At 36.9% G+C, this 22,191-nt stretch overlaps 2 protein-coding genes across 2 annotated transcripts; both read right to left on the bottom strand.

Moving 5' to 3' along the window:
* Positions 1–954, bottom strand: LOC114098566 (olfactory receptor 51L1-like). The gene has a single exon (XM_027942811.2). The coding sequence runs from the start codon at positions 952–954 to the stop codon at positions 1–3; it is 954 nt and encodes a 317-aa protein (XP_027798612.2).
* A 14,285-nt stretch (positions 955–15,239) lies between these two features.
* Positions 15,240–16,187, bottom strand: LOC114098565 (olfactory receptor 52A5-like). The gene has a single exon (XM_027942810.1). It carries the CDS (start codon positions 16,185–16,187, stop codon positions 15,240–15,242), a length of 948 nt encoding a protein of 315 aa, XP_027798611.1.
* Between the last annotated feature and the right edge of the window lie 6,004 nt (positions 16,188–22,191).

Below are 22,191 nucleotides of genomic sequence, written 5' to 3'. Positions count from 1 at the left end.
TCACAGTAGAACTGATTTTTGGGGGAGAATCAGGCGAAGGACTCCTTGGCGGATCTGTTTGGTCTTCACACTGTAGATGATTGGGTTGAGCACCGGTGGAACCATTAAGTAGATATGAGCCATGAAGATGTGGACAAGGGGAGAGGAATGTTTTGCAAAACGATGGACAATAGATAAGCCTATCATGGGCACATAGAGAATGAGCACAGCACAGATGTGGGACGCACACGTGTTAAGAGCCTTAAGCCTCCCCTCACGGGATGCAATCCTCAACACTGAATGAAGGATGAAGACATAAGAAACTAAAATACCCAGAGAGTCCATGCCCCACAGCATGGTAATCACAATCAACCCATATATGACATTAAACTTGGTGTCAGCACAGGCCAGGCGGATGATGTCCTGGTGCAGACAGTAGGAATGAGAAAGGACATGGGAGTGGCAGAAGGGAAAGAAGGCCAGACTGGCCAGGAGTGGAATTATTAGAATAGCACTTCTGAGCAGGGCTGCAATTCCAATCTTGGCAATAAGCTTTGGGGTGAGAATAGTAGCATATCGCAGGGGGTGACAGATAGCTACATACCGGTCAAGGGCCATGGCCAAGAGCACAGATGATTCAGTGAAGGAGAAAGTGTGAATCAAAAACATTTGGATGACACAGATATTGAATGGGATCTCCTTGGAAATGGACCACAACACCCTTAAGAGTGATATCATTGTAGGCAGGGACATGCCCAAGTCACTGAGGGAGAGCATGGCCAGGAAGTAATACATGGGCTCATGGAGCCTGGGGTCTGTCCGGACAATATGCAGGATGATGCAGTTGCCTGTTATTCCAACAAGGTAGAAGAGGCAGAAGGGGATGGAAATCCAGTGGTGGAATTCTTCATAGCCAGGGATCCCTGTGAGAAAGAATGTGGAGGACAGTGTACTGGTGGAGTTTGAGGCTCCCATAGGGCTGACTTTTAAACTAGAACCCAATTCCACAGACACTTCAATGGGTAAAGCATTGATAAGACCAGCATCTGCAACATGGAAAACTGAGGAAATAAAAAGAAAGAAAACAAAACCTCAGTGCTTACTTCTAATCACCCTTTAATCCATCCCTAAATTTCTGCTTCATTTCCTCCATTTCATTGCCAATATTCTTAGTTAAGTAAAATATTCATTTTATAAACACCAGGACTTTTACTTCTCCTTCCCAGATGCAAACTTCTTCAATATTCCCTTTAAACATAAGTGATCTCCTTCCAAAGACATTTTGCAGACATAGCAGCATACACACAAAATTCTACACCACATTTTTAATTTTATAATTTATTTAGGAGATTGCTTGGCTATGATGCTGGTCATACATTAGCCATATTTTAAAATGACTATTGCATTCATTCATATTAAATCCCTTTACCTTCCTAAACTTGGTATTTTCTTTCATAATGTTAGAACACCAGGCAAGGTACATTTAGAGAATTCAAGCTGTTTTGGAATAGAATGATTCCTATTTTTATCTACCCACAATGATGAGATTGATGACATAGTCCTTCTCCCTCCAGACAACTGACAACAGTTTTGGTTTTGCCCTGTCATCCCCAAGAGTTAAGTAGGGCAATAAAGGCATAATGTAAACAATATATGAATTTTAAAGAAAATTTTATAGTAAAGTGTACAATATGTAATTTAAATAAAGAACCGACTATCATGGTTTCCTATTGTTTCAGAACTGGAACTTGTTTAGAAACTTATAATTAAAAGAAAAATCAACAGAAAAGAAAATAACAAAAAAATTTTATATATATTAGAAATAAATGAGACAATGAGTCTATCAACATCTGACTTCGATAATAAATCTTTTGTGAAGCCAAAGGATAAATATTTTCCCCACTTCTATGATAAGAAAAAAAAATCTCTGAAATAAACAGATCTGCGTCTTAAGACTCTACTTGTGCATCATTTGCACACATCCATGCTCACCAAATACTGGCCTAAGAATTTACCTTCCAAGGGACACATTACTTCCAATTATAATCAATAAATCAACATCCTCCTGTCTTGTGAAGTATATTTAGGCCCTTTGAGACTCTCAATTCCCTTTCAATCTCCTTAAATCCCATGAAGATGAGCGCTAAATGCAGCAGATATTTGCCTGGAATGTTTAATAATGGCAGTTTTCTAGGAAATGAAAGATCCATAAACAAGAAATCAAACAAGTAAATTCCAGAAATGAATTCAGTCTTGCTGACTGTTCATATTGTAATCAAATTCTATCCACATATTGTATCCACTGGTACTTAGAGCCCTGCTATTCTCTTCTCTCTATCTGCCTTAAAACTTCCCCACATGCTGCTCTCATCTTGGGCTTGTGTGCCTGTCCCTCTTCCTATGCTCACACTCCTAATCCCTATCAGTGCCCTTCTTTCCAGATCTGATCCTTTCTTCTTGATTCCTTTCCAGTCTCTCAGCCAAAATCACATCTAAGAAATCTGTCTTTTCCATCTCTCTGCTCAGTCAGTTGAGGCCATTTTTCTGATCTTAAAACCTCTTTCACTGCCAAGAAGAAGGAAATATGAAGTTAAATTGAAGGCTGAAAGATATTTGAGTTGAAGACCACTTTTATTCCTGCTTAGTTATCTCAGGGACTTTCTTGAGGCTTTAAGGTCCCCAGTGTATCCCTCATTATCACTCAGCTGCTCTGGCTCTGCAGTCAACACCCACCTAGTTTATATTCTGGTTTCAATGCTTGCTTATTTTTTAATAGAGAACAAATAATCTTTATCTGCACAAAGTTGATTCCTGCTGGGCACAGTGATGCATGCCTGTAATCTCAGTGGCTCAAGAGTCTGAGGCAGGAAGATTATGAATTCAAAGCCTGAGCAACTTAGCCAGGGTCTAAGCAAAACCTTAAGAAGACCCTGTCTCAAAATAAAATATAAAAAGAGCTGGGGATGTGGCCTAGTGGTTAAGTGCCCCTGGTTTCAAGCCTTGTTCCAAAAAAAAAAAAAAAAAAAAATTGACTCCTTTGTAGATTCAAGATACAAGCAACCTAAGAAAGGAGATATTTCAGAATGATAAAATCAGGGCACTTAGCATATCTGTTGCCTCCAACATTTATCATTTCTATTTGGTGAAACATTAAAACATATCAATTAAAACTATAATACAACATAAAAGGATGTATTGCTGGTAAAATACTTAGACTATATCCTTTACAGGGTAACCACAAAGTGTTGCTGCTGCTGCTGCTGCTGCTGACAATACTGGCAATGAGCAGCGGCAGCAGCAGCAGTCCTGTGGTACCTAATGGGAGGGTGGAAGAGATGGGTACATCTGCAGTGTCCTCTCACAGAGATGAGCAGCATGCATGAGCATCTTACAAAGTGATCAAGGTAGCCATGTGGTGAGAAGGTTAAGTTTCACCCAGTGAAGTCCCAACATAGCCAGAGATGTGAATCACTTCTTAATCTTTTTTCCCCTATTCCAAATTCCTGTAATAATTATCATGGGCCTACCTATGTGATTTTCATTCTAATCAATCAGTGCTAATTTTTTTGGGGGGTGGGGGTGGGGGAGAAACAGTGTCCAGGGTAGAATAGCAATTTCCACCTAAATAAAGAATGAGTTTGTGAGCAATGAACATCAACAGTTACATTCATATTCTGAAGTTCCCACAATTTATGTATTCACTGTACAACATCTATATTGAGCAATACTGGTCCTCCTGCTGTTCTACAACCCCTTACACTGTAGCACTGCTTCATTTCCACCATACGACTCCTACTGCTGCTGATGTTATATTTTCAAACTGATCCTCATGGCCTTGTGTTGTCTTCCTACCTTCCTCAGAAAAGGAGAATGAGTTTGGGGAGTTAGTTTATTAACTCAACAATCTAAAGGACTTATAAATTAGGGCTAACACTTCCAAGCTGTATTTAAAGTAAGATTAGAAAACACTGATACTTAAGACCAAAAGGGGCCTTGAAGATTATCTGGTGAAATTCCAGTTTCATTCTGAAATGCCTTCTCTGTTGTTTGAAAACAGAACTTCACCCTGTGTAAATAACACTTCCATGGACATTTAACATCTAGGATATTTTAAGGAAGCCCTTCTGAAAAGTCAGAGTCAGACTTGGACATTCCAGGCATGCATATGAACAATAAAGATATTTTGGTGACATGTCCTTCACCACGCTTATAATTGCTCCTTCCCTGACCTAGTTTCTGTGTCCTCACACTTTTGACATCTGCCCTTCTCTTTTGCTTCTCCTATTACCCTCTGAGTTTTCCTATTTCCTCCCACTTTTGTTTTCCCCAGGTCTCACATACTTGGCGGAGTAGTTCCTCTTGCTGTGAGTCAATATTCTATTTCTCAGAGCAAGCGGGATGAGTTAATAAAGCTTCCTTCTCTGGTCCTCAGAGACATGAGGCCCCAGGATAAACATAGGACGGTGGTTGCCACCTTGCCAGTAGTAAAAGTTTAGGACCTTCCCGAGATCCTCTCTCTACCATTTTCAGATTGCATCAGGACAGGACACTGCAATTTAGAAGTACAGAGAAAAGAATGTTTTGAAGATGATCAAATATCTTTAGCATCATTGTCTGAAACACATGATCTAATACACAAGAGATGAACTACTAGTTTACATACATAATATGAGAGGATAATAAAGAATTTTCAATATAGTACAGCTAATCAGAGGGACTATTAGGTATTTATACCATTAGGGGCATAAAGCTGTAAATGACTTATGTACAGTTCTATATAATAACAATACTGAGTAAAAATGAAGCTCAGATATTTGACTTGCCTTTCTCAAAATCATAAAATAATCAATAAAGTCAATGTTATCACTCAATTTCCTGATTCTCTAGTGTGCTACCTTTTTCACTGTGCTATAGAGTTCTCAAGAAAATAGATTAAGCAAATTTAGCTGATTATAAATGGCAGGTTTGCCTAATGAATAAAATCCTCAGTTAATAATACTGACTTCCACATGCCTGTTGGCAGATTAAGTCATGTAGTAGAGTTGGCAGGTATACTACTGATAAAAATATCTAATCAAGAGTGGGGATTTAAATTATAATATCAGTTCCACTTAGTACAGGAACTAGCTTAGTGTCTAAGCTTATTAATCTTCAGATGCTACTGTACTCAATGCATTAAACCAATAGTTGTTTTTTATTTTTATTTTTTCCATGAACTCAGGACCTTAGGAGAAGTTACAGTTCTCATAAAGAAAATTTTGTTAATTATTAAGAAATTCAACATCCACTGATAGTCTATGAAAATGAGATATTAAACCTTACCATGTGGAAAACCTTCTCATCTCCATCTTTATACCTCCTCTTGTGAAATTACCAAGTAAATGATTTGTTCTTAGGGCATTCACTGGCACTGGATGGCCTAAGAATTTTTTGGTACTTTAATTATTTTAATATTGATTTAAATAGCACTGAAACTATCTAAATTTGATGTAATCAAGGATTCCTAATTTTAAAGATTATCATTAGTTAATATAAATATGCACCTTTGCCATATGGTTTATAAATTTCTCAGGATACAATGGGAGGGGAAAAACAATTGTACCACCCTTTACTGGCAACTTCTCAGGCAACCTAGGTTGTAAACTCTATCCTCTATGTCTCATCTTTATCCTAGATGAGAAGAACTTGATGGGCAAATGCCCACCTTTAGAGATACAGGTAGAGCACTACCTAGACCACCAAGCAACAGGCTTCATATCCGCCCCCATCCCCTGACTCCAACCTGTAATCCTTTGGCTGCCAGGACTGGACATGGTAGGCTATGCAAGCCCACTCCACCCAGTATTGCAGCCATGAGCCTGCAAACACACACCATCCCACCATCTCAACCTCCAGCTTCCTGGACCAGCCCAGAAAAAATGGAAGTGGGGCAGACTTGAATGGAATTGGAAATAGAGAGTTGACCAATAGTGTTAGTTTCCAAACTCTAATTGGCATTTGTTTGAACCAATAGCATTGGTACTTCTTCCAAACTCTAAATAGTATAAGTTTGGACCAATAGTGCCGCAGTCTGGCTGGGCACAAAATCACGAGCCACTCAAGCAAGAACAAACTTTATTTCTGAACTCCACCAGCACACTCCACACACGCTCCCCAGGAATTCTCCCGCAAACCACGCACTCAGCGTTCTCTGGGGACACACTACACCAACAGGAAATCCCTCCTCCGGAATTCCCTCCTATCGCACTTCCCCAACCAATGGGAATTCTGTGAGTTCTGGGAGTCCCATGAGTCCCATGAGAGATCCAAAGTAGCAGGCCAAGGTGGACAGCAGGGGTCTAATCTCCAATTGAATGCAACTTAACATAATCATTTTCATCTCAATGGCTTGCTGGGGTCACCTTTCAACCAAAAATGCCATGCCTCATTCCTACTTGGCTATGGCTCTCAGCAAATAGAAGTGACCCAATATAAACCTCTAGACTAGCTAGCCTAGTTGGATGGGAAAATTTGCTCAGGGTCCCCTCTTGCAGTGCAGGAGTTCTGTTCCTGTTCCTTTTCCTCAATCTAAAGGACTTATAAATTGGGCTAACACTTCCAACCTGTATTTAAAGTAGGATTAGAAAGCAATGATACTTAGAACCTACTCTTACTTTCATTCATCCTGGTAATATCTTCTACTCTTACCTTCATTCATCCTAGTCTGTGAAATTCATTCTTTGAATTTGTGAGAGAAGAACCCTGACAGAAGAAATTGACAATGATCTGCTAGAGTCTGCTGCAATACTGGAGGGCATGGGCCACCATTAAGAGCTGGGGTTGTGCTCACTGATAGAACGCTTGCCTAGCATGCGTGAGGCACTGGGTTTGGTCCCCAGCACAACATAAAAAGAAACTAAATAAATAAAATAAAGGTATTGTGTCCACCTACAACTAAAAATATTTTTTAAAAAATGCTGCAACACTTCTGGGCTACAAAGGCCTGTGACTTTACATAGACTCCACCCACCAGCAGAAGCAGGTAATCAAGTTTCATCTCACAAATTCGGTTTCAGTAGTCATATTTGATATGACTTTGTTTTTCTAATTCCTTGAGATACAGTGATAACAAAATTTATATAAGTTCATATAATATGTAACATTATATTTATATGGGACATATATGTGACTATACACACACACACACACAGAGAGTGCCATCAACTTCCTTCTTGATACTACTTTTGCTTTGTCTCCATGCCTTTTAGTATGCTGTGTTTCCATTCTCATTTGTTTCAAGAATGTTTGTAATTCCTGTCTTAATTTCTTCCTTGATCCACTGGTTGTTCATGAGTAAGTTACTTCATTTTTATATATTTGTATAGTTTCCATTGTTTTTTATTTCTTTCAATAGCTCCCCACCTTTCAAATTTTTGATGTCTCTATTTACATCTTTCTATATTGCCTGTCTCATAATATATTATTGCAGTTTTAATTTTTTTTACTCTTCATACTAAAAATATGAATGGTTTAAACATCATGTTTACTTTAGAGTATTTTGAATATGTTTGTGTAGTTACTCTTTTCAGTGAGTTTCCTATCATCTGTTATATTATTTTTACTCTTCAACCTCTTTTTCTTCCAGCGTAAAGAACTCTATCATTTTTTAGAATAGGTCTGATGCTATTAAATTTTCTCAGCTTTGCTGGGTACAGTGTTTTTTCTTGGCAGGTATCATGCAAATCTCCCCCCACACACTACTGGCCTATAAGGTTTCTGCTAAGTGTGTTGTTACGCTAATGGTGACACCCTCTGTGTTATTTCTTTACTTTTGCTGCCTTGAGAACTCTGTCTTTATTCCTAACTATGAAGAGATTGAATTTAATAGTAGGTCTTAGGTAGACTTGGTCTACTTTAATTTGATGGTCCTTTCGCTTTCCTGTGCCTGGATATACATATCCTGCTGCGCCCCTCCCCTGACTCAGGCAATGACAAGGCCCTACAGAGGTGGATGGCGCAAGGCGTCCATCCTCTGGAGGAGCGCAGTATGTTTCTGGGAATGGGCTGGTTTGTTTTTGTATTCCTTTAATAAGTATAGTTGCGACTTCTCATATGACCATTAAGTATGAAGGAAAAAACATGACTTTCCCAATTAATGCAACTACTTCTAAAGAATAGATCTTTTTGCTCTAAATGCAATGATTCAGCTGTGGAACGTAAATTGTTAATGTCTAATGAAAAACTCCCTGTATTCCTGTCAAGGAAGTTTTTGAGAAATTAAATTAAAATCTAGAGAAGAAGAATTAATGTCATGCAAACATTTTGTAGACAATAGGGTTACATAGATAATTACTTTATTCTATTGTCAATTTTGTTAGTGTTTGTTCCATTAGATGCGAAAACCTGATGTCTCTCAGGGTAATGGCAGGAAAATGATCATGCATTTTAGAAACATATATGAATGTAGGTAGTGATGAAATGTTATGATGTTGAGGATTTGCTTTAAAATATCTCAGGCTTTGAATATTTCAATAAAGAAAATATGGAAAATGTGACAAAATTTTAATGGTTGTATCTGAAGGATAGGTGAGGAGTCTGATAGGAACATAAGGATTTAGCACAATGCCTTCCAGATTCATCCATGTTGTCCCATAAGGCAGGATTTCCATCTTTTTTTTTTACTATTTCATTATATGTATGTACTCCATAATTTCTTTATTTGTTCATTCTAAGTGATTATATGGGCTGTTTCTATGTCTTGTCAATATGGTGAATAATGCTATAACAAGCATGGAAGGGCAGAAGTCTCTTCAAATCCCTGGTTTCAATCATTTTGAATATATACTGGATCCCTGGATAGTTCTATCTTTTAAATTTTGTGGGGATCTCTTGCTTTCCAAAATGGCAGGCTATTTTAATCCCTATCAGCAATCTAGAAATCACAGAAGGACAAATACCGCATGATTCCACTGAAATATTCAAATTCATAGAAACAGAAAGTGAATGGTGAGTGCCTGGGGCAGGAGGCAAAAGGAAGTGGGGATTTCAATGGCTATAAAATTTCAGTTACAAAAGATGGATTAAAAAGATGGATTAAAAAAAAGACAGCATTGTGACTGTAGTTGACAATATTTCACACTTAAAAAGTTAAGTGGTAGATTCCTTGTTAAGTGTTTTTACTACCATAACAAAGAATAAGAATAAGTAAGGAATAAAAAAAAAAAGACAGATTAGTGCTTAGTACTGGGCAACTTGTTCTTGTTCCTGTGCACAATGGTTTGTGCTCTTACTCTTGTTTGATTAAAATTAATAACAAGTTAACCACTTGCTGTAACCATGGCACCAGTTCCAGTCAGTAAGTCAAGAAAGAATAGTCAAGGAATAGGCCAATAGTCTGGGACATTTCTAACTATTATTAAAAGCTAACTAAGCAGAAACAGCTCAAAGCAAAACGCGAACTGAAAGTAAAAATGCTTGCTTATGCCTAAGCCAAGAGACAATCTTTTTATCTAATTGTAGCTAGGTAATATTTTGTTTCTTTGAATAATGATTTCTGTTTTGTAACCACAAAGTACTGTGAGCCTGCCAAATGAAAAGTATATATGATCAACTTCACAAGTAAAGATTGGGATTCAGCACCTTCACTTTGGTGTCTGAGTTGTTTTTCCACCCCGCTTTCGCCGACTCCTCACTATTCGTTCCTGAGACCCCCTGTTGGAGCTGGACTTCTACAATATCCCCCTGTAGAAATGTAAATACCTCTGGTATTATATCTTTGAATAAACTTTCTACCCCTTTGGTATATGCCATACCCTCTTGAACCACCATTAACTTGAATATTTTCTTTTTCAGTGCTGTTCCAAAGTTCCTATAAGCTTTCTTTATTCTTATCATTTCTTCCCCCCCCCCAACTGTATATTTTCAAATAGTCCATCATTAAATTCATTGATTCTATTATATGTTTGGTTTGCTCTGCTATTTGATGCCTTCTTTCACAATTTTAATTTCTCTGAGTATCCTTTTCAGCTAAGGATTTATGTTTTATTTATAAAATTCTTTCTCTGTCTCAGTATATTGGACTGTTTCTGTGTTTTCTTGAAGTCTGTTTAGTTCTTGTTAAAACTGTGGATTTTAATTTAACATCTGAGAGTTTCAGTCCTCTCTATATGTGGCTATAGAGTCAGATTCTGTCACCTTATTTTGTTTTTTAAGGAGGTCATGGTTCCTGGCAAGTTCTTGGTATTTGTTGGTGTACCATTTTGTCTTTTCATTAAGGATTAGATCTTAATTCAAATCTTTAGAATCTGGCATTTCTGGGGTCCATCTTTTCAAAAACTGTAAGCAGACCACTTGTTTCCTCTCTGGACATGTCTACTACTTCAGCACTGTATGGTCCCCTAAGTCCAGGTTTGCTAAGTGTTACTGTTTTCAGCACTAGAGGGCGTCCCAAGCCCACTCCTGTCCCAAAACCTCTTTGTGGTGTTCCAAAAGATCTGGGGGAGTTTCTAAATCGGATGCTTCATCCCCACATCCCCTACCTAGTAGGAGAATATGCCACACTCCTCCTCCTGTGGTCAAGTGCCACAGGATTCTGTTGGGTTCTGGTCCCTATTGTGAGGAGACCAGCACACAGCAAATAGGCAGTGGCTTCACAGCTACCTTCTTTTACTCCGCCTAAGAGACAATTGTTTTATCTGTGTGGTGCAACCTTGTTTGGGGGAAAGAAGGAGTGGGTAGTCCCATGGGCACGGGATACAATCACAGACCTGAGCCCAGAACCTACCAGGAACAGTGCAGCACTGAATGGACCAGCATACACTCTGCTATGTATGGCCTGTCTACTACTGCAGGGGACTCATGGCCCAAGACTGCTACAACCAGCCACAGCTGGTGCTGGCTGGGATATTAGTCTGTGTACCTGGGTCTGTGAGTCACCAACAGGCACACAGATGGGTCCAGAGGCACTGTCCTGGGGAGGGTGACTATTTTGATTCACACAGTGCTGGGTTTTACCAGCCCCATATTGAGTTCTAAGACAAGGTCTTATGCTCACTTTCCTGTCCTAATCAACAGGAACTGGTGCTTTGACCCTTATTATCTGTCCAAGGTTGTAGGAGGGGTGATGGGCATAGTACCTTGGCCACCTACTAAGAGGGACAAGAGGCCCAGCTGGGCGGTAGAGTCTACGAGCCCTGTCCAGCACTGAGTTTCCCTTGTTGGGGACCACACTGGGTTTCAAGTCCAAAACCTGGACTTAATCTCTGCTTCCTGCAACTCTCTGCACACTGGGCTCCTTGAGGTTGGAGGAGGGGTGACCCTGATAGCTCTTTTCTTCCTACCTTCTTCAGTGTGTGTTTCCAGGCACTGCAGTGTTCCACCTGAATTCCAAGGTGATGTGAAGTTGTTTGGTTCATGAGGGGCTATCTAAATTGGGTAGATGATCACTGAAGCCTCTCACACAACTATCTAATGACCTAGCCCTTTTACATCTAGGTTTGTACCCTGAATAAAACACTGATCGAAAAAGATTTATAAATGACTGTGAACAGCAGCTTTATTTATCCCATCCCCAAATTGGAAAGAACCCAATGCCCATGGACAAATAAATTGTAATGTGTCCATATAGGGGAATATTATTTAGCAAGGGAAAATGAACAATTGATGAAAAACTTAAAAGTAATCTATCATAATCAAAATAAACAAAAAACACAATTAAATATTTTATCATTACATTTGCATCAAAATCTACAATGTGCAAAATTCATCTTTACTAATAGCAAGCAAAGGGTTGCCTGCAGATGGTGATAAATGGAGGGAAGAATCACAGATGCACTTGAAATCTGGGTGATTGATGGCCTGATTGAGGTAATGGCTTTATAGACCTATGTGTCTGTCAAAACTGATCATTATATACTTTATGTACAGTTAATCATATGTTATTTTTATAATAAAGTTGTAAAAATATACAGTATCTACTACTTCTATGATTAAAATGTGATTCTGAATTTATTTTATGTCTTAAAATGAAAGATGATAGAATGAATGCATTAATAGGAACATATGAGGAAGATTTTTTTAAATACAGCACAGAAAGTACTAGCCTTTAGTGTTTGATAATTTGGGCTACATTGAAACAAATATATCTGTTCTTTAAAAACTGCATCAACGGTGCATTTCAGAAAAGATGACAATATTTTCAATATGTATAACACAAAATTATTGCACACAATATATAAAGGCTTCTTAAATATAATAACTAATGCAGATAATTTGATAATTCAGGTAGAAAATGGAAAAAAATTATTAAATTTATACAAAAGAATATGCAAGCAGTCCATATATGTGAAAATATGATGCAGTTTCATTAGTTTTCAGACAAATGTCAATTAAAAATCAGAGTTTCTGGGCTGGGGTTGTGGCTCAGCAGTAGAGCGCTAGCCTAGCACAGGCAAAGCCCTGGGTTCGATCCCCAACGCCATATAAAAATAAATAAATAAAAATATTGTGTCCAACTACAACTAAAAGATAAGTATTTAAAAAATCTGAGTTTCTACTATTTGTATAACACATGCCTAAAATCACAGGTCCATTCTCAAGCTTCAGGAAAGATGTTAAGCAACACAAAATTCTTAAACTTTGCAAGTGATTTTAGTTCATAGACACATCTCAGAAATGTTTAAAAACATCTACCAATGTTGATATTATGAATTGGTTATTTGATTCTTAGATGCATCAATCAGCATTCAAAGTGCACAAAGACACTTAGATATGAATATATTACTCATAATTGACCTTTCTTAATGCACATCAACAGAGGAAAGGTCAACAAATTATGGTATTTTTCCCATGGCATATTATTCAGGAGGAAAGATGAGCAAAATAGAGTACAACCAACAACTTGGACAAAGTTTACAAGAAGACACACAAAATATATATTGTCCATTCATACAAAATTCAAACACAAGCAAAACTAAAATATAAGACATTGGAGTGCCTGCATAGGCTGTAAAGTATATAGAATAAAAGAAAAAAAAGGAAATAATTATATTAGACATAACAATGAAGTTTATCCCTTTTAGGGGAAGTGAGAGTTTGTGATAATAAGGGACAACTAAAGGACATATTGATAGTGAATAATGATTTATTTCTTCACCTAGATTGTAATATCATGGTCATTTCCTTATGATAAGTTTTCCCCTTTTATGTTTGTGAACTAAAATAAAAAAGAAAACAAAAACCACTTCCACCAGTGGTTTTATTTACCTACTTTTTTCTAATCACGTAAATTCATATTGCAACTACTTATTCATAGTTAAAGTAGGGCTTTTACCACACTTGTATTTCCTTCTGTACTATCTTCTCTTACAAATTTACCTAAATCTAATCTATCTTATATAGAGAAAATAGTTGCTAAATTATTACAACCTAAAATATTTTCCCATAGTTAATTCTGATGTTATAAGAGTTTCATTTTAAAAATTATTTTTCCAATTTATACGTGTATTTTAAGATTTTTGTTGTCTTCCTTCATATTCCATACAAAACATTAAAACATGAATTCCTAGGGGTACATGACGGGTTTCATTTTTTCTGATGCAACAAGGTTGGATTATTACATTTTCTGTTGATTTCTTCCAAAAAGGCATTTTTTTTCTAATTTGATTTATTTACTTTGATATATTTTATATTTGATATATTGAATTTCACTTTTTAATTTGTTCATGATTAAATGGTAGTTATCATTATATTCTATTTGTTTTTGTTTCTTATTTGGAAATACTATATATGTACTCTCTCTATTCTTTAATTTTCGTGTATAATAACTTTATGAAAGAATTTGTATATTTGGCACATATTTTTCTAGGAGAATGATTCCTCATCAATTATTCACTCTGTGTTATTGATCCCACAAATACTGGAATATCTAACTCTTCAATGCAGAATTAAAATGAATTATTTAGTTGTTAGTCTTCATTATCTCACTTAACATTTTTTCATCTTGTCTGCCTATCGACCAACATGATTCTTTTTAACTTTCAGAATGTTTCTATTAGTGTATTATAGTTGTGCATACTATTATAGTTCATTTGACATAATCATACATGCATGGAATATACTTCAGTCCCTAGTACTTCCTCTTTTCCTCTCTTTCTCCCTCCACCACTGCCCTTCTTCTACTCCACTAGTGTTCCTTTATTTACATTTTTAAATTGTTGCTTTATAGATATACATAAATGTAAGGTTTACTGTGATACATTCATATGTGTACATAGAATAATTTGCTCTGTTTCATTCCACCATACATTCTTTTTCTTTTCCCTCCTCCCTTTCCCTCAGCCTTCTTCCTCTACTCCACTGATCTCTTCCACTGATCTCCACCCCTCTCCTTTAATGTAACCTTCACATATAAGTGAAAACATTCAGCCCTTGACTTACAGAATCCGGATTATTTCACTTACTATGATGTTCCCCTGTTCCAACCATTTACCAGCAAATGCCATAAGTCCATTTTTTGTTACAGCTGAATAAAACCCATTTGTGTATGTATGCCACATTCTCTTTATCCATTCATCTGTTGATGGGTACCTGGGCTGGTTCCATAACTTGGCTACTGTGAATTATAATGCCATAAATATAATTGATTCCAAATTTGTTAAAACATAGATTCAAAAATAGGAAAGACAGTGGAATGAATCTGACATAAATTTCTTATGTACATGGATGAATACTCCACAATGAATCTTCACCTCATTTCCAACCATAAGACTGGTATCCTAATTAGATAACATGTATTCTATGTGTCTACAAATATGTCAAAATATATTCTACTGTTAATGTAGAACTGAAAAGAACAAATTTTTGAAATGTAAAAAAAAATAAAAACAAATACTAGGAAATGGAATATGGTCAGAATTATTAAGTGTGTTTTTGGTTACCAGTTGAAGAATGTTCATATGTCCTTCAAATTTATTTAGAATCAAGTGCTGTTTTCTGAAATCTTATTTTCTGTATAGCTCTAGATGGTGCCAAAGAGGAAGCTTTGAATTTAAATGGAAAGGATAAAAACAGAAGAATGACTTTAAAAAATTGAAATATCAACACAACAGAGATTTTGTTCCTTATGTATTAGCCAATCAATTGAATACCTGCTTAAATTATGAGCATCTGAGATATAAACCTTTTTTTAACATATACTTATTTGAAGAAGACATGAATTTTTACTTCAGTGAAGTTGTTACTAATAACCAAACTAAAACTTCTATGCAGGGAGTAGTTAACAATCAAGAGTTTTGGAAGGAGACAAACATTTTCCAGGCATGCCTACGGATTTCTTTAGTCTTAACTCCATAGACAATAGGGTTGAGAAAAGGTGGGACTAACAGGTAAAGATTTGACAAAAGGATATGAACATAGGGTGGTATGTGAGAACCAAACCTGTGTGTAAAGAAAGAGAAGAAGGCCAGGAGGTAAAACTGTAGGAAGACACAGATGTGAGCTATGCAGGTATTGAAGGCCTTGACTCGGGCCTCCTTCTGGGGCAACTGGAAGACAGTGACAAATATTCGAACATAGGACATGGTAATGAAGATTATGTCAAATCCTAGGATGGCAAAGGCAACAAATAGGCCATATATCTTGTTGACTCTGATGTCTTCAGCAGCCAGTTTCACGACGGCCATGTGCTCGCAATAAGAGTGGGAAATAACTGTAGTTTGGTAGAGTTTAAGTCTGCATTTGATAAGCAGCAGGGATGGTAATATAAGAAAAGTAGCCCTCAGTGTTACCCCAACTCCAAGATGAGTCAAGAGTTTTTGGGAGAAGACAGTAGCATGTCTCAAGGGGTTACAGATGGCCACATAGCGATCCAGGGCCATTGCCAGCAGGACGCCTGATTCAGTTGCCTGGAATGAGTGAATAAGACCCATTTGCAGCAGGCAGGCATCAAAAGAAATCTCTGGCCAATGAAACCAGAAGATGCCTAACATTTTGGGAAGAATACAGGTGCTAAGTGCCATGTCTGTGGCTGCCAACATGGCCAAAAATATGTACATGGGTATGTGGAGGCTGTTTTCTTTTTTGATGATAACCAAAATGAGGGAATTCCCAATCACCGCGATGACGTACATGGCGCAGAATGGAATCCCAATCCAGCACTGCACTGGCTCCAGGCCAGGAATCCCAACTAGTGTAAAAACAGAAGGCATGAAGGAGCCATTGAATGTGAGCATGGTGACTTGGTCAGAAGAGCCACGTGGTGCTGCTGCTGTTTCATCTTCTAATCCATCTCAAGACTGGATGAATGGAAAATGAGGAGGAAATAATTTATGTTAGAAAAATATACTGCCATTAGATTAGGATTAACCCTTTCATTCCAACAACTCCTCTCTAATTATTTTTCTATCTTCTTTTCCAAAGTCATTTAGAAATCAACCATCAGGATTCATGTTTCTGCATAACCATGATCATATTGAATGAGAAAAATTAAATTTACTAGATTCTTCTAGTTAAATTAAATTTATTAAATTTCTGCTTCATGACTACTGAACCAAGGGGATTCCCTTTATCTGTGTTTGCTACTAATCATGTATGGTTTTATTGTGACTTGCGAATTGGAATGTGCACAGAAATTATTTAATTATAAAGATACTTCAAGAACTAAGCTCTACCTGCACCTGATAAAGAATTCAGAGGTGACAAAATAGTACACAGTTTTCTCAAATTTAGAAGACAAATTTTCCAGGAACATTCTCCAGTTTTGCAGCTCTTTAGCTGAGTCTATTTATACTCTCTTCTGTCATAAATTCCCTCAGAATACATTCAAATTCATTTCTCAAAGTTCCAATATTCCCAAACCCAATCATTCATTTTGCACTTTGTTCTGTTTGTCCTCTGAGAAAGTCAACCCAACACTTTCAGAACTTCTTCTCACCTTCCATGACCTGCTATGAGCACATCAATTGTATTTAACATCAGTGCAAACCCATGTTCTCTGCTTCTCTTGCTCTCTTTCAGCAATAATCTTAGTTTTCTAAGAATGAACAGCTATTTCTCTTTAACCATTTGAAATAACTTGGAATGACTTATAAGAAAGTATTTTGTTTTCTTTACAACCTTGTAGATCTTCTATCCAACCAAACTACAATTTCCAAAAAGGTGGAAATTTTCTTCTCCACAGTGTTTTCCATAGGACTCTCTCCATCCTGTTCTGTCTCTGCCCTTCACTGGTCACCCCTATCCATGACACTGAAGACATCCAGAGCCTCCATCTTGGTTACCAAGGGATTTGCTTCGGCATAGAGGGACTTTGTCCTACATCTTCTTAAGTTTAAGGACATTTTCCTGTCTGATGTTTGCTTGCAATCTGTGTTTATCTCTCCTTTAAAAATAATTTCACCTCAAAATACATTAAATGTTAAATAATTCACACGATGAATTTGTTTTCTTTTAGGAATTGCAACAGCCATTTTCTGAAACCATTTAAGTGAAACATAAAATTGATAGAGATAGTGAGGGTGGCCTGAAAACACGCCTTCTCCATCATTCCACAGAGGTGTTTGTTGTCGCTTTTTCCATTCCCCTGATAAACTGAAAGGGCCACTATAATCCACATGAGGTCAACTGGAGGAGCATTTGCTGCTTCCTTTTCTTTAAGGTTATCACGCTATGATTAAAGTTTCTATCTGCCTATCTGATATATGACCACACATCCCATAGAATATCATCATGTAGAAACCAAAAAAAAAAAAAATCTGTGATTTATCTAAAAATTATACTTTCGATTTTTATCATGTTAGTTTGGGAAATTTAATATTGCCATATGACGGATAATTGACCTGGAGAATAACTGGAATTAAGATAGAAGCTGACTCTGACAAAGTGTATATAAAGCAATCAAAGGAAGGAGAGAAAATGTATAAGAATGAAGCAAGATGTTGTGTCCGCCGAAACTAAAAAATAAATATTAAAAAAAAGAATGAAGCAAGTAAACAAAATAGCAAGTAATTAAAACAGAAAAAAATATATGTTCAGTCTAAAAGACCATGGATTATGTTGAGAAAATAATTAACTTGTTTCTTGATAATGTTCCTTTTCCGAGTCTCACGGCATCTGACTGATAATCTTCAAGGGCAGATTTTCTCAATGTCAGCCTAACTACATTTTAGGCCAAATCATGTTCAGTTGTTGTGGGGATAGTCTTTGTAATTTTAATATTTAGCAGCATCCCTTTCTCCTACCCATTAGATATCAGAATCAACAATCAAAACTACCTCAGGCATTGCCAAATGTCCCCTGGACTTTTGGGGAGGGATTTGCTAAAGAGGGGTGCTAACCTTTGTTCAAGAGTCTTAAACAAGGGAAGGGGAGGAGCCTTTTGTTGAATAAGGATTGATGAACTTATATAACTTAAATTGAGAAAAATAAAACTGGCTATCCAGAGGAGTAATTTTTCAGTAGATATTAACTAGGAAAATTAAAGAAGAGAATTCCAAGGAAAGAAAATAGGTGGTTCAAAATTGCAGACGTGATATATGCTAGCATTAGCATAAGCAGAACATTGTCTGATAAGCAGGAATGATAAGAATTGTGGCTAATGAGTAGGGAAGAAGACCAAGTGAGGTGACCAGTTTAAACTAAATAAATCTTGCAGGTGGTAGGACGAATTTTTTTCCCATTAAAAGTCCAATGTGTTAGCAGCTTAATGAATAAACTGAAGAGCTTGAAAATACTGGATAGGAATAACTTAGTGAAAAGCTACCCCATCATGAAATTATGTAAAAATAGTGAAAGAATAACAAGGCAGAAAAATCTATGGGACTCACTGATATGATGCAGGAGAAATTTAGAAAGAAGAGACTGAGAATTACTCTCAGGCTGAAAATTACTGGACTGGATGGCAAAAGGCAACCGGGGGAAGCACTTTATGTCCATATGTACGTGCTTAAAAGAAGGAGGAAAGATTTCTTTAACCATTGAAAACTCTGACAGAAATGCATTAGAGGATGACTGTGGAAAGGGGATAATTTCAACCATTTAGAAAGAATTATGAAATGTACTGTTCTCTTTTATAATGCCAGATATTAACCCATAGAAATCTACTCTCTCCTTCCCATGAAACAATTCAGATGTTTGAAGATACAGTGAGAATTTCCTTTGAATCTCCTCCAGTCTAAGCATGAATGATCTCTGGACCTTTTTAGCAGACAAGCTTTACATTCATATATTAATCTAGTTCTGGAGAGTTCCTACAACTTGTCAGACTTTATAATTTGCCCCACTATTTTTTATTAACTCCTTGAGAAATATTCTGGAAAGCATGAATTACTATGAGACAAAATCGTTCTAGAGTTGAAACCCTCCAAAACAAGACAGTGTTGCTTTTTTATCCTCCTGCCCTCATATGGGGTCATATAGGGTTTGTATTCTTTTAGAAACAAATCTGTCAGTTCCCCACTCACCTTACAGAATCTCCAGCCCCCAGATTTATCAGGGACTATCCACGGAAGAATAAACAGAACCCACAGAGCAGAATTTTTCGATGTTTCAGGCAGTGAAGAATCAGTGTTTTACACCATAGTGTGCCCCTGTGGGATTGGGTTTTTCTAATCCCTTGTGATCTGTAAATGAAAGAATAACATGGTTATGAACTTAGAAAATTCCTTGTCTCATAGGGGTTGTGTGTCTGTTTTATTTTCCTCTCAAACTCAGATATCACTTTGAAACTTGGAACCAAAATGACTGACCTTTTAAAACTTTATAAGGAAAGTCAGCTTTCAATGACACAAAATAAAACAAGGCACTTATTTACAAAAATAATGAGCTGTAAAGGAAAAGAGAAACAACTTCTGACATTCAGATTAATCTGGGAAGACTTTTGCTGACTGAGAAACAAAAGGAATCTTTTAATTCCAGTGTGACAAAGAGTGATTTTTCTTATAAGGCCCATGAAAGGGTCTGGCTTTAGAAAGTACACCACAGGGCCCCCAAAATTCTTTCAGATTCCAATTTTTTTTACTTGAACATGGGTAACATAAATGTTTCCTGTATTCAACCAGCCCTTACCAAGTTGTTCTTGCTATGTCCATAATTTTGACCTAAAAAAATGTATCTTCAATAATGTTATTGTCAATTATTATATCTATAATCTCAGACCTAATCTTGAAGCCTCTATTTACTTAGTTGAAAGAAGAATATGTACCTTAGAAAAAGAACTTTGGGAGCTGAACTCATGGAATCAAAGAGGAAAATGGCAGTTACCAGAGAGGCTGGATGGGTGGCCCCCACCCAGCCGAATCTTTTGGATGTAGGTTCAAAGAAAATTTCAGGTAAGCACAAAATTTCCAAGAGGTCTGTGGTACATCATTGTGAGTACAGTCAATAACAATATATTATACACTTGAAAAGTGCTAAGACTAGATCGTAAGTAATATTACTACAAAACAGTTGAGGTAATACACATGCTAGAAATCTCAGTGTAGCCATTACACATTGTATGCATAGATTAAAATACCACACTGTACACCATAAATTTACACACATTTTATGTGTCAATTAAGAAAAAAATAAAAGGAATTTAAACCTTTAGCTTGAGGAAAAAGGGGAAGGAATATTCCCATTCTCTGCATAGTACAGGAAATGGGCTACCAAGACTAGATTGCACGCAAATCTTTGAGAGACACAATGATGACATATGACAGACACAGCTTTCGTCTTGTGTCATTGCATCTGGTCTGATTCAACAGACCTTCTCTTTTGCATTTAAAGAAATTTGACTATACCTTTTGAATACTCATCTGTATTTATTTATTTATTTATTTTGGTACTGGGGATTGAAACTAGGAGAACTTTACCACTGTGCTACATGCTCAGTGTATTTTTATTTTTGAGACAGGATCTCACTAAGTTGCCCATGCTGGACTAAAATAACAACCCTCCTGTATCAGCCTCATGAGCTGCTGAAACTACAAAATGCTCCACAATACTTAACTATTTTTCTTTCTTGATGGTGAAGTTTTTGAATAACGTATCATTTATTATATAGCCTGTCCATCATTTGTAATTCTTTAATGTTTCCTCATGAATATGGATTAGGTTATATGAGATTTATTTTTAATTGAATACCACAGAATAATATATCATTTCTCTGTTCACTGCATCATTAATCATGTAATATTTACATGTTCTAAATTTAATGAACTTAGTTTCAATCACTTGGTTAATGAGTGTCATCTATTACTTTATTGTAATGCCATTATTCTTCCCTTTGTAATTCATGAAAATCTGTGAGGAGATACTTTGAAACTATTTAAATAGTTACTCCTCCTAAAATCTTTTTATTCTATCAATGAAATTCTCAATTCATCATACTTTATATTTTTATTTGTTGTCATTAGAGTATAAGAAAAGATTTGTTCTTCAGTCATTTGATTATGTATTGCTTTATTCATCTGAGTGACATTTAGAATATGACTTTATATGATGGGCTATAATCAATTACCATTATTATTCATTTTTGTAGCTCCAAATTTCCTAAATTTAATTTAGAGGAGCCTTCTCACAGAAGATAATGGATGCTTTTGTTACAGAGCTGAGGGCTTCTGGGAAACAGAGGAGTCTTGAAAGTCTCCTCTTCAAACACTGATTCTTAAAGAGATTTGGAGTTCCAAATGAGCTGGAAACATGAATGTCATGCTGCTGCTCTGCATCATGGAGAAGACTGGGGACAGAGCCACTGGGGGTGGCCATGGTATTTACAGCATAGTCATTGGAAAGGAAAGACTAATGTGTAAATAGAAAGGACAGGCTGGGGGTGAGTTCAAGGCAAGAGGAAAGTGCTTCTGAGCTTCTGCCCTAAGCCCTCCCAGGAACAATGAACTAAAATTTGGAGAGTTCCTTGGAACCATGGAGGTGGGTTGAGCTTTCTGCTCAGTATTTGACAGGTGCACATAAGAAAGCAACTAACCTGGGATTTACTGTGCATGAAAGGGTTGACAATTGTGATCAGCTGGTTCAGGGGATTTGGGCCATTGATATTTTCTCCCAAGAGCAAAAACTTTATGCCTCCAAAGTTGAATCTAGTCACAACTGGCACCTGTGAAAAGTGACCTCCAGCCAGACTTCAGCACAATCGATTCCACTGGATCTGTTTTGTAAAGTCAGAGGTTTCAGAGGCGATGGTGTGGGTGTGGAGTGGGGGTCAACTATGCGGTTGACTTTTATTTATATTTCATTTGG

The sequence above is a fragment of the Marmota flaviventris genome, chromosome 9, assembly GCF_047511675.1.
Source record: "Marmota flaviventris isolate mMarFla1 chromosome 9, mMarFla1.hap1, whole genome shotgun sequence".
Classification (NCBI taxonomy): domain Eukaryota; kingdom Metazoa; phylum Chordata; class Mammalia; order Rodentia; family Sciuridae; genus Marmota; species Marmota flaviventris.
Note: the sequence above shows the minus strand (reverse complement) of the source record. Positions and strands in the feature narration are given on the sequence as shown.

Excerpts from the sequence above, each read along its gene's own strand:
- LOC114098565 (XM_027942810.1), bottom strand. The coding sequence starts at position 16,187 with ATGCTCACATTCAATGGCTCCTTCATGCCTTCTGTTTTTACACTAGTT.
- LOC114098566 (XM_027942811.2), bottom strand. The coding sequence starts at position 954 with ATGGGAGCCTCAAACTCCACCAGTACACTGTCCTCCACATTCTTTCTC.